This window comes from Pteropus vampyrus, unplaced genomic scaffold, assembly GCF_000151845.1.
Source record: "Pteropus vampyrus isolate Shadow unplaced genomic scaffold, Pvam_2.0 Scaffold179, whole genome shotgun sequence".
NCBI classification, from domain to species: domain Eukaryota; kingdom Metazoa; phylum Chordata; class Mammalia; order Chiroptera; family Pteropodidae; genus Pteropus; species Pteropus vampyrus.
The window spans coordinates 1,957,777-1,976,270 of record NW_011888960.1 but is presented as its reverse complement, the minus strand read 5'-3'; the positions used below and the strand labels follow the sequence as shown (position 1 = coordinate 1,976,270).

At 43.0% G+C, this 18,494-nt stretch overlaps 1 protein-coding gene and 1 pseudogene across 1 annotated transcript in view; one reads left to right on the top strand and one right to left on the bottom strand.

Annotated features, from left to right (window-relative positions):
• Positions 1 to 16,157, bottom strand: part of ATP6V0E1 (ATPase H+ transporting V0 subunit e1) — a 26,263-nt gene extending 10,106 nt beyond the window's left edge. Inside the window, exons 1-2 of the mRNA XM_011370979.2 lie at positions 15,956 to 16,157; positions 11,264 to 11,311 (exon numbers count right to left, since the gene is read on the bottom strand). Of these exons, the coding sequence (XP_011369281.1) occupies positions 11,264 to 11,311; positions 15,956 to 16,059 (152 nt within the window). The 5' untranslated portion in view covers positions 16,060 to 16,157. The remainder of the gene's footprint in view (positions 1 to 11,263; positions 11,312 to 15,955) is intronic.
• A 2,145-nt stretch (positions 16,158 to 18,302) lies between these two features.
• On the top strand, positions 18,303 to 18,420 carry LOC111746228 (annotated as a pseudogene).
• Positions 18,421 to 18,494: the final 74 nt, after the last annotated feature.

Below are 18,494 nucleotides of genomic sequence, written 5' to 3'. Positions count from 1 at the left end.
TAACAGGGGAACTGGCCAAATCCAAAGAGGCCATTATCTGGTCGCATCTCTTTTCTTCCATTCGCTGTCATCTTTAAAACTCTGCCAATCGAAGGATCAAAAAGCCGATTCCTGATCACCAACAACCAGACTGCTGGAGAATCTGCCAGCACGGCACCAGAAGCTTCCACCCACAGAAACAGCGCACCCACCTCCTCCCCACCCACAAAAGTGGTTTTGTGACAGGAAACATGACACCTGAGGAAGTCGGGCCAAAACAGATACCTTGAGCTGACTCACTTTATAAACAAAAAGTCGATTCAGATGAGATTCTCTGATCTGTTTTAGAACCGGAGTATTAAACACAAACAAAACACCGGGATGTGCAGCTGAGGTTGACCATTGGCTGACAGGCACTGTAAGAGGGACAGCATGGGCGGACACACTGGAAAGCGCTGTGCCTGCAGTGAACGCTAATGGTGCAGAGCTAAGAGCCATGGAAAATTCCACACAGACCCGGGACTTCCCCAATACAGCCGGCAATAGAAGCTGACTGTCAAAACAGTCGTCCACCCTTTCGTAAGGGACAGAAATAACTGGCCAATGCTTACGAATCTAAATAAAACATACGTTAGAACCTAACTAGTCGCACTCCCTTGTTCTTTACCCAAAATGTACAGCACTGAATAAAACCAGCACCTCCTAGAACCTTCGATGTTATGCAGCAGTGGCTCTCAATCCTGGCTGCTCGTTACCATCACCCACGGAGCTTTTAAAAAATACCGATGCTCTATTTCACACATAACTTTTCTTTCCATTCTCCCAGAATTCAGTCAAGGACACTGAGGCAGACAAGCTAAATGATTTGCCTATGGTCACAACACTAATCAGGTGGCAGCAGCTCCTGAACAGAAATCCGATCAGGCCAATGTCCTCATCACTAAAGTTATACCTTCTGAAATATCTGAAGTGACAACATTTCAGGAGGTATCGATTTTAGCTAAATCTAAACTGCCAGGGAGTTAAGGAAATGGAGAATCTGGCTGCTGATCATCGATGAAGCCCATCACAAACCTGAAGTAAAGAAGAAATATCCAGAAACGAGAACGCGTCCACTCTGGTTGCTCAGATTAATATTCAGAAACTGTTTTTAGTTTAATTTTACATACTATTTTTAATGTTTTGATTCAAGCAAAACATATTCACTATAACAGAACAAAACAAAAAACTCCGACAAACCACAGTTCAAGAAAATTCCTAGGGAAAAGGTCCAGGCCAGTTCATTTGAAATTTCGTGGAGGAATTCTTCCCCTCTAACTAGCTGAGCTCTGTGCCTGCCCTTCTGACTCCTGCCTGGCTTAAATTTCCTTTTTAAAGTGGAGAAACACACTGAAAAAGAAGGGGAAAAAAAAATACTGTCTGATTTGATGGAAGAGGGTGGAGGAAGAGATCATATTCCAATGAATCTATTACTTCATGTGTCTAAGGAGAGAGAACAAAATGTCCCCTTCACATTCGCTCAAGCTGTTCCACATGTCTCCGTAACCTGAATTCCAGCCTCGTAACCAATCGTCCGAGATTCTCCAGACGACGGGGCAGCTGTGGTGCAGTGACATCTTTCTGCACAACTGGAATGGACCGGAGGTCAAGTCCATGTTCCTCAATCGAGGGCGGAGGAAACTAAGCCCTAGGGAGCTCATTGCCCCAGAGTGACCTGGTGACAGGGCTGGACGGGGAGCAGGGCTCCTGACTGCCACTCTACTAGGCTGAAACAAATCCAGCAGTCCAGGAGCTCGGACTTATCCCGCAATCACTGACCAGTGCCCTGGTCCACGTCAGGCCCTGAGGGTGCCAAGAGGCAGCGGCGGAGTGGCCAGCCCCGACGGGGCTCCCGAGCTGGTGAGAGACAAGCCAGGACAGCAGTAGGCTGTGGTCTGGGAGAGAGCCACAGGGGAGGTGTCTACGAACACTCCCTGGCCATTCGTCGCTGAGCTCAGCTCCTGGTTATTAGCCTTCTCCGAGCATAAGTACACCCTCCCCCGCACAAAGGCCCTCCCAGCTCTCTCAAATCCCGCTTTGTTCTTTTGTTCCACATTCAGATATGAGAAGAAGGAACAGAGGCACGGTGACCGGTGACGCATAGATCAAGGAGGGGACAACTGCCCAGCTTCCCTGTTGGAACCGGGAAGCTTGGCGGGGTCTACTCTTCTGATCCGATGTCCCTCTAGCATGGGCTTTGACAAAAGTGACCTCTATCGGGGGGCTCCTTAAGAGACGGCAGAGATGCAGGAGAGTGACTTGACCTACCCTCCACGGAGATGACCTCTGCCATGCCCCCTCATCCCAATCCAATGACACGAATTCTTTCGTGGGCGGGGGAGTTATTAGACACTATTAGAAAACATGAGATTCAGTATTAGGCAGGGCTAGATTTTAATTCCAGTGATGCCAAATATTAGTGGAGTGTCTCCAGGCAAATGACCTTACAACCCCGAGTCTCAGTTTCTCTTTTATAAAATGAAGATAACGAGCCCTGCCTCAAGATGTTAATAGATACTGCGTAAAAGTGCTCTGTGGAGTTGGTGACAAACAGATGTTTAAAAAATACTAGTTATCCCTTCTCTTCCTCGTGCGGCAGCTAAAATGTATTCAAGTCACAGGATGAAATACAACCTGTGAACTTTACAAAGGAGTTTCGCATGTGGCACTGAGTCATCCTTGTCGCCACCTCGTCGCCACCTCCTCTCCTGCCTCCACCCCTCTGTGGTAGGGAGAATTCTAGCATGTTCCCCCAAGATTCCCACCCCCTGGCATACGCACCATGTCTAAACCTGGGACGGTGCTCATGATGGGACAGTCACTCCTGTGCTTAGATTCTAAGACACAGCTGGCTTTGAGAAAGGAAAATTATCCTGAGTGGACGTGACCTAATCAGGTGAGCTCCTAAAAGGGACAGGGATGTCCCTGATAAAAGGCATCTGGAGTGTGTGTATCACTTATAAGTTTATTGCCAATTGGCTTGGAACGTACCCTTTAATATGTGCTTCGTGATAAACAACTGAATTCATTTTTTTTCTCCTTTAAAGTGAGCACGATGTTAAGCTTTCTCAGTAGAGGGAACTGGAGAAACAAAGCAGGCGGGGGCTGGAAGTTGGCAGAGTGGCCTTGAGGACACGCGGCAGAGCTGAACATGGCTGCTCTTTGATCTGGTGGCCTTGGCCTGGAAATGACCTTCCTGCAGCCCTCTCAACATGGAAACCAGAGCCCCAGCACGGCCTACGTGCTGTGAAGGCCTCCTGCTCTCACTGGCTCAAGGACTCCACTCCACACCCCTGCCGCGGGTCACCGGCCCTCCTGCCCGTGCTCCAGAGGGGGCCTGTTGCTTGCCCAGCATCTCCAGACCCGCTTCGGCCTGGCCAAACCAACGAACTTCTCTGCTACGGGGTGGGCAGAACTATACTGTCTGAATCCTTCCTTGGGTCTCCCTCAGCCTCAGAGTACCATACAGCAGCGGTCCCCAACCTTTTTGGCACAAGGGACCGTGCTCCTATGAGAATCTAACGCCTGTCGATCTGAGGTGGAGCTGAGGCGGTGATGCTGGCATTGGGGAGCGGCTGCAAATACAGATGAAGCTTCGCTCACTCGCCTACTCACCTCCTGTTGTGCGGCCCAGTTTCTAACAAGCCACAGACCGGACTGGTACCGGTCCACAGCCCGGGGGATTTGGGGATCCCTGCCACACAGAATTTCCTTGTATTTGTTATAGTTAATTATGTTACACTTCCCCTGTCTAACCTACTGCGTGGTTTTTTATCTCCTTATTGGACTCAGACTGCTACCGGATGAGAACGATTTTACACAAAGATTCTTTGTTGCTGACTTTGAAGATGGAGGGGCCACACAGCGAAGAATGTGGGTGGCCTCTAGGGGCTGAGAGTGGCCCCGTACTAATAGCCAGCAAGGAAATGGGACCGCAGTCCTACAACCACTAGGAACTAAACTCTGCCTTAGCCATGGGAGCTTGGAAGAGGACCCCAAACTCCAGATGAGAAGGCACAAGATTATTTTCCATTAGCCTTATATGCCAATCCTATCTCTACCATGACCCTTTCACTATCACAGGAATATGCCCAATTTTTGCCAGCTCTTGAAATATCTTTCCTTTCTTTTCTCCCTACTTTCTATTCCAGGCTTTCCAGTTCAAAGTCTATAACAATCCTCTTATCTGTCAAATTATAAAAGAAAAGATTATAAAGTCAGAATAAGAAAAACAAACTTTTTCATACAGCAAATAATATGCTGGGCCAGGTAGCTAGATTTCTCTTCCCCTTTAAACAGCCAAGATATCCAGATATTTTAAACGTATCCATGAGAGAAATGTAAGCAATTCTCAGACAAAAAGCCACGTGAAGGCAAGTACCCAGACAGGAGAGTAAAGTGACTGCAGGTTGCCTTCCACACCTTGAGGACATATACTAAACCAGATGAACTTGAGACCTCACAGGGGATGCAAACACCAGAAAAAGCTCAGGGCCCATGCAAGGTAGTCTAAGAGAAGTTTCACAGACCTCCCCACAAAAAGCTGAGACGTCCCCCAAAGGGACCTAACTCAAAGTAAGGATAAATCAGACAGAACAGAACCCCCTCAAGAGAAATTCTCAAAAAATCACCTGTCTCAAATATACACACCAAGAAGGAAGAAGGAAAAACACTGACATTGAGATTCTTCATGAAGGTCTGCAACTCAAATTCATTCTACGTGGTTAAAAAAAAAAAACATTATCAAGAATTTTACTTAATTTGAGCCCACACTGGTGCTGGCCTTAGGCGCCTAGCAGGAGCAGTATAAATCCTTTCTCCAAGGAGCCTACCTTCATACCAGGCCTCAACGAAGTCGTACATATGAAATTGTGAAAATGAACAGCTGGCAGTCAAATATGACTGAACACACATGGAAACAAAGCACCGTGAGTGAAAGGCAGCGAAGAGCAGACACAGAACTTCAGATACTGGAATTACCAGATATGGACTATAAATAAACTATGTCTTAAGAAATAAGCTTAAAATAGGTGCAGGGAAAAGGAAGAGAGGGAGGGACCATAGGAGGGGGGAAGCAGAACTGTAAAAGAATCAAAAATAACTTCTACAGAAATAAAAAATATGATACCTGAAAATTAAAAAGTCAGTAGGTGAGGCTCTGGTTCTAGTAATAGCAGAGTAGCTTGTATCAGACTCATCCTATCCACAATAATTATACGCTCTGAACAAAATATGAAAAACAACTACTGGATGATGGTACTGGAGATTGGGAATCTCATAAAATAAAATAAATTAAAACTATAAAAAAGAACCTAATGGAGATTTTAGAACTAAAAAGCATAGTATACGAATTGAAAAAAAATCCTTGGATGGGCTTACTAGCAGATTGGAGCTAGCTGGAGAAATAGTGGACATGAAGACAGAGCAACAGAAATCCAATCTGAAGAAATAAGGAGGGTGAAGCGAGGGGACCCGACCAACAGTCTACCTACCATACCTGCAATGGGCATCTCAGGAGAAAAAAATAAAGCAGAGGAAACAAAGAAATAATTATAAGCTGTAGTTTTCTCAAATTTGCTGAAAAATATTAACTCGCAGGTCCAAATAGCTCAGCAAACCCCAATCGGAATAAATTCAAAGAAAACCATAGCTACACACATCATAGTCAAACTGCTGAAAACCAAAGATAAAGAGAAAATCCTGACAACATCTGAGGAAAAAGAATGCATAAAGAGAAACAATTATTCAAATTACAGCCCAGTTCTTAGGAATAATAAGGCCAGAAAACAACTGAGGAGCACCTTAAATTGCTTGAAAAAAAAAAAAAAAAATCCTGTCAATCCAGAATTCTATAGCCAGAAAAAATATTTTCAAAAAATGAAAGGGAAATAAAGACATTTTCAGCTACATGAAAGCTGAGAGAATTTGTTGTCGCTGGACCTGTCCTACAATAAATACTAAAGTAAGTTCTTTAGGATGAAGAGATACCAGATAGAAACTCAAATCTACAAAAAGAAATGAGGAACACTAAAAAATGGTAAATATGTGGGTAAATATAAAAGATTCTTTCTCTTAATTTCTTTATAAAACATAAGGTAAAGGTTGTAATATTGTGGTAAGGGTTTTACAACATGTATAGATGTAAAATATATAACAGCACCAAAAATGAGGAGTAAATGGAATTATATTGCCGCAAGATTGTTACGTTTTACCTGAAGTAGTTCAATCTTAAATCTTAACTTTCAAGTAGATGTGAAAAGTTAAGAATGCACATTGTGATCTCTAGAGCAAACACTAAAAGAAAAATATTAAGAAGTATAGCTAATAAGCACTTAGAGGAATTAAAACAGAATACTAAAAATATTCAATTAAGCTGAAATAAAATATAAAAGAATAGAGGAATAAAAAAGAGATGAAAGAAATAGAAAACAATTAATAAAATAGTGAAGCCAAACCTACCTGTATCAATAATTACATTAATGGTACAAGAAATATCCATTTGCTAATTAAAAGGCAAAGATGGTCAGATGGATTAAAAGAAAACAAGACTGGGCTATGTGCAAAAAGGCATTCTAAATATAAAGGTACAGTGAGCATCGGAAGTGTGGTATGATTATTAAGGCTGGACAAAATAAAAATCGAGTCAAGGACTATTACCGAGGATAAAGAGGGACATTTCCTAATGATAAAAATGTCAATTCATGAAGAAGACATAACAATCACAAATGTATATGTTCCTCATAACAGAGCTTTAAAACATGAAAAATCAAAAGAATTAAAAAAAGAAACAGAATAATCCACAATAGCTAATGATTTTAACACCCTCTCTCAGTAATTAATGAAAGGAGACCAAAAAACTCAATAAGGATAAAGAAGATTTGAACTACCTTGACCTGATGTTTACAGAACACAAAACTCAAAAACTACAAAATATATATTCTTTTCCAATGCACATGAAACAGTCAAGATAAACCATATGCTGAGCCATAAATATGCTCCCATATTCAAAAGATTGGAATCTTACAGAGTGTATCTTCTGATAAGATATCTAGAAAAGCTCCAAATATTTGGAAATTAAATACCACACTTCTAAAAATGAAAACACAGCATCATCAAAATTTGCAGGCTGTAGCTAAAGAAATGCTTACAGGGAATTTTTATTGCATTCATTTCTTACATGTAAAAAAGAACAAAGGTTTAAAACCAGTGATCTAAATTTCTACTTTAAGAAGCTTGAGAAAGGGCAAGTTAAACCCGAAGTCAGGAGAAGAAAGGAAATAAATTTTTTAAAAAATCTAAATAAACAGACATACCACACTCATGAGCCGAAGACTCAGTGTTGTTAAAATGTCAGTTCTCTCCAAATTGATCTACAGCTTTAACACAATCCCAGTTAGAATCTTTTTTGAAGAAACTGACAAGTTGATTCTAAAAATTATGTGGCTATTTTAGAATAGCCAAACAATCTTGAAGAACAACCATGGAGGACTTATGACTTCTGATTTCAATACAAAGCTACATTACTGAAGGGTATGGTATTGCCACAGGCTAGACAAAGAGATCCATCTGGAAAGAGACCCACACAAATGTGGTCAAAGCATTCTGAACAAAGATGCCAAAGCAATTTAACGGAGAAAGGAAAGTCTTCAAGCAACTGGGTATCTGTACTGGGAAAACAAAACCGCATAAACAAAGCTTGACCCCACCAGTCTAGTGCCCGTGGCCCCGGAAGCAGCCATGCCTGACTGCCTTCCTGCCAAAGCCTCTCCACGGCCACGCTCCTGTGGGAAGCCTCAGGTCCAAGTCCTTACCTCGGAACAGGAACTAGAAGAACTAAGTTCAACAAGTCTCATGACTGCTTACCTTAATTCTGGTCAGAAAATTTCTTTCCAAACCTCACAGGACCATGTTATGATCCAATTCCATCCCCAGACTGCGCTGCTCATCTCAGTGCTGGATCCGGCTTCCCGCCCGCTCCTTCTTTCCTCTGTGTTCTCTGTAACTTGCTCAATTGTGCCGCTCACTCACACACCTTCTGTTCTCCCACTTCCCTTGCCTCCAGCTACCCCAGGCTCCCTCCAGCAGAAAGGGCTGCTTATTCTTACACCAGACAACTCAGGCTTTGGCAGTGTGGGTGCGAACTTCTTTGCTCTCCCTGTGCTGCCTCCAGGCAATTCTCTCCCACTCTTGTGAAAAGCTGATTTCTCCTTTGGGGTGCTTGCCTGCTGATTTTACTGCTGTCTGATCTGTAGTCCCTTCCAGTCACTCCTGCTGATACAAGAGCGGAGGCTCAAGGTTGCCCCTTCCTGGTCCTTCCCCATCTGCACAACATCTAAATGCTGGCATCCCTGTCCTCTCTCTTCTCTCTCCATCCCTTCCCTAAAGGCAGGTTTATCAACCACTGTATGATGTCCAGCAGCATCCCTGGCATCTGCCCACTGGATGCCAGCAGCAGCCCCAGTAGAGAACTACTGCCTAGGAAATTATAGACATTCTCATGGCTTCAAGTATCTCTCCCTATATCCAGTTTCCCATCTGATCTCTCTTAGAAGTTTCACAGGTATCTATCTCAATCTTAGCATGTCCCCAACTGAATTTTTATTATGAAATTCTGACTTTTCCTCTGCTGAACTGTTAACACAAACCAGTCTTACTGGCAGAGATCCTGGCTTATTCAGAGCTCAAACACGTCACGCCCCACAGAATTTACCCTTCAACTAGAACAAACTGGAAAGAAATAACTGCCGCAAAAAGAAAGCACTTTAAAAGTACACGAATGTATTGCAAAACATGACTTGGTTTAGGAAATCCAGTTTCTTTGGGTGTGTCTTCCTTTCAAAGAGGTATTTTCAAGAAAATATACTTACTAACACCAAAGAGTGAAGTTTTCTTTGACTTTCGAATTTAATTTTTTTATAGAATCCCACCCTTTTGTGGAATGGTGGAATAAGGAGTATAAATATTTAGGTTTTGAATTCCACCCATATGTTTGAGGCAGATATTTTGCTAAGTAGGATACGAGATCAGGTTTCGAAGAAGAAAATAATTTCGAAAAGTCTATACTATCCAGCTTTTTCCCGTAAAATGGCCTCCGGAAGTACTTAATGTTGGAACTCTGTGTATAACCTTTATTAACACACCAATGACAGTACCAATCCACTGTCAAAACAGTCATCAAGGGCATGTTGAGACAAAGGAAAAAATGATCTAAAATTTAGACGGCAAGAGGCAAGGGCTCACAGACGGTCCTCAACTAAGTCATTAAGATGGTCCTCAACTAAGTCATTAAGACTCAAAGGGCTGTAATTTCCAACCAAGTCCAGGCATTCATTTTTCACTTGAAAATGAAAATAAGAGGCATGAGACGAATTGAAAAAGCGTTTTGTTTGTTTTAAAGAGAATATCATGAAGAGTAACTGAATTTCGAAGATGATGGTGGACCAGAAAGTCAGAAAACATTTTCGTCTCATCTTGGTTTACTCTAAAGTTGTTCCTCTGTGCAATAATTTGTTCTTTGTTAAGGTCCCAACATCGACCTTACTGCACAGGTGGCAGAGAACTTCAGAGAAATAAAAACAAAGGCCTTTTCAACCGCAGGACCATTCCTTGGCTCCCGGATCGATAAAGAGCTCATGTTGGGGTTTCAGCAGGGGATCTACCAGGATGGTGAATGGGTACTCAAACACCCCTACCAGAATGACAACTCCTCATGCTTGTACTTCCTCTTATTTACTCTTCAGAGCTGAGCGCAGCTTGTGTGAGAATGAACACCCGCTAGTTTTTGCCACATGCTACCTGTCAACCTTCCATTCTGGAGGCTGAGCTATCACCCGGGAAAGCCTCTTTACCTCTGTCATCAGGAAAAAAAAGGCTAAACCAGCCAACTACAGGAAGTGTCATCATCTGAGCTCTGGTGTTGTGGCAGTCCACCACGATCATCATTTAGCACCACTTGTAGAGAGCATCATGATTTGGCTGTAAACACTTAAAGCTGCACTTAATTAAACATCTGACTAAATGATCGGAAGGCCAAAATTCACAGTAATAACTCTTGGTGGGGGGGGCGGGGGGAAGGGATTTTGATCTATGCCAAAAACTAGTATTGGTTCATCCCCACAGTCTTTGAAAAAACTTTAGTGAAAAGCCCAAAACTATGAGAAATCCATAGATTCAGAGTCATGAACCTAGAGCCATGGCCTTTTCACTACAAGATTGGAACTGCTGTTTCCTACCTCGTATGAGCACCGTACAATCAGCTGGCCAACAGCGATATTTTCTTTATAATGAATTCTCAGGAAGCTAGGAAGCTTTCTTTAAGGAGAGAAATCACTGGTTCAAAACTCCAAAAAGAGATGCCTAAAAGGATGCATTTTATGGTATGGGAAATATATATCAATTAAAAAAAAAAAAAAGAAATCATGAAACCTTTGAATATTCTGAAGTAGTTATTTTCTCCAAGAATTGATTTAATACTCAGTCTTTTAAACTATAACTCTTTCCATGCTTCGTGGAAGGGGAGAGGATAGACAAGAGCTGGAAACATCTTTAAAACAGTTCGACTGCAGTTCTGCCATTTCTGACACTCATGAGGATAAAGAGCAGTATTCCAAAAATATACGCTGAGGAATTACCTTACATATCCTAAAACAGTTTTCATTCAACAGTTTATAAAAACTATATAGTCTATTCAAATAGATGCTATTATACCTTTAAATCAAAAACATTTTAGTTGAAAAAAATGGTCCTTACTCCACTTCTTTATAATTCTAGCTCAACTTCTGTTCATTAGATAAACGAAAGTCATAATAAAGAATGTCTTTAATGGGTTCATAGTGAGATATTTAAGTGAAATAAGGAGGCCTAAATACTTCACAATAGTGTGTAATAAAGGAGTACGATGTCGATTTCTGGTTAATTATAAGCTTTAAACTTGAGCCAAATAAACAGTACTTGTGTGTAGAGAGGATCAGAGTAGCTGTACAGTTCCTACGTAAACTTATTTATATATAATTATGTTACATAGCTATAAATTTCTGCAAATACCGAACACAGAAAAAGTGGCTATTTTCAAGCTTAGGACACTATTTCCCTGTGTCACATGAGGGGCAGGCTCCGATGAAACTAAGCTGTAAAGTTTCACAACGATCATGTGCCACTGATTTCGTTTTCAGTCACACACATTATAAACACCAAGAACAACGCTTATTATTTTAGGAAAAACAACTTACGAGACAAACATACTTACAAGAGATAGCAGCAAACCGAACAGGTCACCAACATGGTTATGATAACTCTAAAAAAAAATAAATAAAAAGATGAGGATGTAAAATACAGCACAGGGATAGAGTCAATAACATTCTAATAGCTATGCATGGTGCCAGGTGGGTACTAGACTAACGGGGGGGACCGCTTCGTAACATATCTAAATGTCTAACCGCTATGCTGTACGACAGAAACTAATGCAATATTGACGTCAAGTGTAATTGAAAAATAAATAAAAGAATGGATGAGTGAATAAATAAATAAAGAAATATAATTAGATAGCTTGCAAACTATGCAGATACTATAGAATTAATGTAGGAGGAAGCAAGAGAATTAAAAATGGTAAATCAATTTGCTTTCAGAGACTGCAATATGCTGATCAGCTCTGCAGCCAGGCCAGGAGGACACCTGCAGAACAAAGGGAGATTTCCACTGGGATTGCTCCAGCCCATTCCCCTCACCAGAGAAGGGCAAACAGGAAAAAGAAGAGTCTTTAAGGGGCTGCCCTACACAAAATCAAATCGTTCATTCCCTATTGTTAAAACCATGGAGAACCTGTGGATTAAAGGCTGGGAACTGCCAGCAGCAGACCTTTCATTCTGCATATTCTTACCTCTTCAGGCTGGTACTAACTCTTCCCCTTCCTCACTGTTTGTCCATATCAAAGGAAATGGGTTAACAAAGTCTTTTAAACTGTAACTCACAGGAACTAAAGGGTGACATATAAACTGAATTCCCTGAACACTCAGGGTCCCTCTCAGTGCCATGACACTTGCCTCTCACTATCTTTGTTTCTATTGTCTCTGTCTGAGTCCCTCTCACTGTCTGCCTCTGAGAGGAGACCACACTCTGTGGAGTGTTCCTCCTTTTCTAATGAACTTTCCCTTTGAATGAAACTTTGGTGTGAAGTCTTTCTACACTCTCCACCAAACGACCCTCTTCTTCTCTCAGTACAAGGCTTAGTCTCACCCCGACTCGGGGAAATTCGCTTTGTCCTGCATCAGGTTCAAGTCCCCTTCCCAATTATTAAACCGGCATAGACTGCGCACCAAGAAAATGCATCTAATCTGTTCAAACATCCATAGACTGCAGTGCATCCCAGGGTGCATCTGTTAGAAGTTTAAGTAAATAATTAAACATTTATTTGTATTTAATGGGATATGTATGCCACAGCTTAGAGGTCTAATCCAAACCCATCTGAAACTGAACAAAGGCTGCAATGACAATTCGTTTTGACATCCAAATAACTACCCTACTTGGTAGTACTCTCCACAACAAAATGACATGATGCCTTCTAAAAATATGACCCTGGTGTTGACCTGTCCCATACTCTACTCCTGTCTGAAAAACAATTAAACCTGGATCTCTGACAAGCTGAATTTTCACGTTTCTAAAATTGAATTCATGATATTCTCTTCCCATTTCTCTTTGCAAAGGCCTCCGCTTCTGAATCTCCTACTCCCCAGAAGCAGCTGTGCCATTTCTACCCATCCCACCACCCACCCTCAAATCTGTCATCCTTTTGCTCATGCCTCCTCTGCACCCAGTCACCAAACGCTGTGGGTTACTCTTTTGAAGCGTCTTTACCCAGTGGATTTCTTCCCTTCCATTTCTTTCCTTAGAACCAAAATTCATCAGGTTCACATGGCAAACTTCTAGCAGATTCAAAACCTCCTTCCTTCCCTTTCCTTCTCACCAGTCATCTCAGATTTATCTTTCTAAAACATTCTTTTCATCACATGACTCCTCAACTTAACACCTTTCAATGCCCCCCATCATCCATAGGAGTGGTGTCCAAAGAGAGGGCTCCACACCCCGACAGGGTAAGCAACACTATCTTCTGGAAGTGAGGAAGCAAATAGCAGAGCTATATTTATTTATTTTAACCTACTCCTTTAGAAGTTCCGTGTGTCTCTTTTCTGTGGTTAATATATGGTCACATCCGTTCGTTCATTCATTCATTCAACAGATTTTCACTGAGCGTCCAGTATGTACCAGGCTGCCCTGGCAAAGTTTACAGTGAGCAGGGGAAGACAGACAACAAACAAGATGACTAAAAAACAAACAAGATCAATGGATCTGTCCAATCTATCTATTGGTATCTATCTATCATCCATCCATCCGTCCATCCATCCATCGGTATATGCCAGAGGTGCGACAGTGCTGTCGAAGAAAAATAAAACAAGAAAGGAGTATAAGGGTACACAGGAGTGTGTGAAATAAAAGTGCAGTGTGAGATATGTACACACACACGCTCACGAATTCACAGATGAAGCACGTACGAATACGCAGCCATCACTGAGTCTAGATGGTGGTATAATCTCAGGACTTGTTCTACTTTTCTATGTTTGAAACTGTTCTGCATGTTTGAAGAAACTGGAGCTGACAACTCCTGCCACACGATCCCTGTGCTATATCCCCATCTCCTCCCCTACTGCTAAGGGAGCCATTGTGAGACGACCTGAAGCTTCTAGAGCTCTGTGGATTCCTAAAGGGAAAAGAGAAAAATCAGGAAAAACAGGAATGGCCAGGAAAGCCGATTCTTGCACCACCTGGATTTGATCCTGCCCTTTTTCAGTTGTAGAAAAGAATGAGAAAGGGACTTGCTTTAGGTTATACATATATATTCAGAAGAATTTTCCCTTTTGCCCTTTTCTTCCCTGCCTCGCCAGGTCCTGAAAACCTCCACCCAATTTTCTGCATTCTGATGTGCAGGGGTCTCAAGAAAGAGGGTGTAACACTAAAGTCTCCTTTTTCCCTTCACAAGCAGCTCCTTTACTTATCTCCTTAATGAAGGCGTTTTTAATCCTTCAAACCAGAAAGGCTCACCGCTATTAAAAATTCACCACAGTCCTTGAAGCAACTCAGCTCCTCCATGTATTTGAAAAAAAAAACCAAAAAACTGATTTGCAGTCTTTTCAAGAGGTAAAGGGGAACCAGTACTAATTCAGTACTAATATTTTCCGTTTTACAGTGAGGAAATGGGAACGTGGAAAAGAACTAAATTGTCCAAGGTCACAGGGATCACCCAGCTAGGGGCAGCGTTTTTCAGAGTCAGTTTAATGCAGTAACTCCTGGGAGATGCTGGGTTTTAAGACCTGCTCGATCCTGCCAAGAGCAGGTAATACAAAGATTGGGACTCCGATAAACATATCACTAGGTCAAACCCGAATCATGACACTAGGGCTAGAAACTGAGTAGCCCATGCACCCCAGGAGGCATTTCATTTCTCTGGATAATAGCAGTGGCATCGAGTCCCAAGGCTGGGCAGGGTGGGCCCCAGATGGGATCCTTAAGAAAGGAGTGGTCGATCCTACCTGCACGTTATTAAAACTTTTCTGAGTATGAAGGCTGGAAAGGCAGACAGTTGGGTAACGCAATAGCTGAAGCTTGAAACACATCTAAGAAGTACAATGTTGTTCTCTAACTCCAGCAAGAGAAACAAGTCTAAGGAATTAGATGTGGTTAATACAAATTGTTTTAACACCCCTAAAATTCTGACACTCTATATCCGCTATCACAGGCTGGGGAGATGACCCCATATAACTGGTACATTATGGGAAGGAAAGAAAAGGGGGACCCAATGCCACCAAATGATAGAAATTCATCTACCCTTTTTCCTTTTTAAACAAACTATATTTTCCTTTTAAGCTGGATGGAAGTAACAGGTCTAGTGCAAGTTTATTCCAGAGAGCAAAAGGGGTTCAAGTCACAAAATATTAAGGAAGTAATAGCATTTTCTTTCCTTTAATAAAAACAGAATTACCCGCACAACAGATATTTACTGAATGCCTACTCTGCATGCAAAGCACTGTGAAGCCACCAATTAGTTTCAAAGAGTAAAAAAAACGGTGTTTCTGACAAACTGACTTCATTCTAAGTTTCACCCCACATGACCCTGCACTGAGGGAAAAAATGACTAAAAAAAAGGCAAAAGAGGAACTAAAAGGCAAAAAAAGGGTGTACCAAAGGCTCTATCTCAGACTACAATGGAAGATGACTTACAAAAGAGATGAAGCTCTAGCTCTATTTAACGTGTGACAGTGTCTCTCTTAACCACTCACGCACGAGGGCGGGAGCGCCCTCCGAAAGGTATGACGCAGGGGTTTCTAAACAACACCTCCTGCTCCTCGCTAATTAATCTCGCTTTAGATCGACCCCAACTACCTAACTGGCGCCCACTAGATGCAAGGCCTGGGCACGATGTGGTCGCACAGCCTGTCCTGCGCGACTGCGACAACATGTGAGGCGGGGAGGGCCATTGTGTTTTATTGGATTCCTTCCTTTAAAGTTTAGGCAAACGAGGCCTCATTTGAGTGGAGCGTAGGGCTAAAGGGCCGAAAGTGATTTAGGGACGACCCCTAACTTCTTCTTGAGTCGGTATAAATCTATTTCCGACTACACTCTCCCCACACAGGCCCGGGATTGAGGAAAAATTTCCCTAAACTCCTTCCCAAGGAGGGTCCGGCGGGGGTCACCCTCCTCCCGCTCGAGCCGGGGTCACCGAAGCCGCTGAGATAATAAAGTCGGGGGGCTGCACGGGGTTCGGGGCCTGACTCTGGCGTGCGGGGCCACTCCGGCCAGGTCTCCGAGCGGTGCGGGGTCGCCCCCTCCCCCGCCTGGCCCGGCCGCTCCCCGCCGCGCGTCCCTCCGCAGGCGGGCCTGGCGCACTTACCCCCGGTTGGGACCCTTAGGGATGAACCAGGGCACCAGGAGGCCCACGATGCCCCAGAACACGGTCATCACGATCAGCGGCACCGTGAGTCCGCTGTACGCCATGGTTACCTCCGAAGCTGCCAGCCCCTGCACCACCGCCTCACTTTGGTCCCACCCGGAAGTGTCAACACAGAGCCGCGTGACCAGCGCGCGCTAAGACCCGCCTCCCGCGCCCTCACGTGACCCGCGCGCCGACTCCGCCCCTCCGGCAGCCGGGAGACAGAGCCACGCCCCCACCTGGCTGGTCTCGGGGCTACAGCGCCTTTGAGGGACATTCGTTACTCACTCCGAAGCCCCAGAGGTGAAGGTCAAATCATGAGAGCTCAGCAACATTTTCCAATAAGAACGTAGCCCTTTTAGAAAAAGAATGTAGTTATCTCCTTCTTAAGCAGCAAACATAAGTAGAAAACTTACTAGTAAGTTACTGTTCTGAATTCCCGTGTGCCAGTCTCTAGGCCTGAGCTGTTTTCAGCATTTTTATACAGCCTAAGAGGTAGTTTTAATTATCTTCCCCACTTTGCACTCGAAGAAACTAAGGCCCAGGGAGGAGGTTAAGGATCTTGCCCAAAGGCACATCGCCAGTAAGTGGCAGAGCCAGGATTCAACCTCTGATGGTGTATGACAGTCAAAGCCTGTGCTCTTAACTACCACACTATTGTATATCTGTGCCAGGTTCTAGGTGATAGAAACCAATCAGACCACCCTCGGGGAGTTTGCAGGCTGGTGAGGAGATGGACTTGCAAGCCTGCCACTCAATGACGCGTGAAGGTAGTGGATGACAGTGCGTGACTTTGCACCAGGCAGTCCTTGAAAGAAGTAGAGGAATTGGCGAGAATAGTAAGGAGGAGATAAACATGGAGTTTCAAATGCTTGCCGAGGATTCTCAGGTATGTTAATTATATAGTATGCGACAACCTTGCAACAGAGGAGTAAAGGAATTCTCAGAGGTTCAGGTGCTTCATAAAGCGCACAGGTAGAAGTGAGATGGAAAGCAGACCTTTGAAGCAGACCTAAATCCAGTGTGCTTTACCATGGACCAGAGTTTCCCTGCACCAGGCACACTTCCTTCCCTTGCATTACCTCCTGATTTTTTGCTTCATCAACTAGAGTGGATTTTCAGATTAATTGGGAAGTTGGACCAATAATCTTTAACATCGGTACCAACTGGTCGGCCTTTTCCTGACCAACAGGGTGAGAAACTAGTTGGCCACCTTTGTGCTCATACCGCTCTCCCAAAACAGCCTCAGCAGAAATTCTATTGTTCTTAAGTTTCGGTCCAAGCACCGTCATCTCCAGGACTTGTTTCATTCTGGCAGCGCATCTCTTGTAGCCTTGTAGTTGTGTGTGTGTGTATGTGTGTGACTTAACCAACCCTCTACTAGAGGGCAAACTCCTTGAGAACAGACAGTGTTTAACTGATCTTTGCTCCTTAGGGGCACTTTATACATAGAATGTCTTCAATAAACACTTCCACAGATGAATTGATTGGTTAAGAAATAGTGAGATCAACCAGAACTAAGCTAAAGAAATTTGCTCGTAGCTGCTTCCCACTTTTTAAAATTTATTTTTAATTGTGGTAAAATACACATAAAATTTACCATTTTAACCATTTTAAGTGTACAGTCCAATAGTGTTAAGTATGTTCACATTGTTGTGCATCTAATCACCAGAACATTTTCAAACCCATTAAACAACTCCCCATTCTGTCCCCTTTTCTCCCAGCTCCTGACACAACCCTATGAATCTGGCTTCTCCAGATACCTCACTTAGGATTATTTCACTTACCAAAATGTCCTCAAGGATCATCCATGTTGTAGCATGTACCAGAATTTCCAGCCTGTTTAAGTCTGAATAATATTCCACTATATGTATATAGCACATTTTGTTTCTCCGTTCATCTGTCAATGTATATCTAGGTTGCTTCCACATCTCATCTCTTGTGAATTTTTTCCCATTTTTTAAATAAATGCAAATATTTTAAGTCGATTCCGTTAAGTCTAACTTTTGTCTTGACTTGGCAGCCTCTCTGAGAAGCAGATGTCGGGGAACACAGAATCGTGGCTATTCAGACACCAGTTCTGTATAAATCTGTCCATTTCATCCTCTGTGAAATGAGAAAAATCCTTAATCTCAGTATTAGATTCGTAGGCTAGTATTGGCCAATAGCTCCCTCTATCAGTGAATCTGTCAAAAACATTTTATCACAGGTTCCAAATGAAAACTGTAGGGGAAGCCAGGAACTAGGATCAGTGACCCACCGAATGAAGAAATATTGCCTGCCTTCAAGTGTTTAAAGCCTGCTTCAGGTCTACAGCCATGCCACCCTGAACGTGCCTGATCTCATCTGATCTCAGAAGCTAAGCAGGCTTGGGCCCGGTTAGTACTTGGATGGGAGACCACCTAGGAAGACCAGTGCTGTAGGCGTTTAAAAAAATAATAATAATAAATAAATAAAATAAAAAATAAAGCCTACTTCAGGAAATCAATCAGACTCTGGG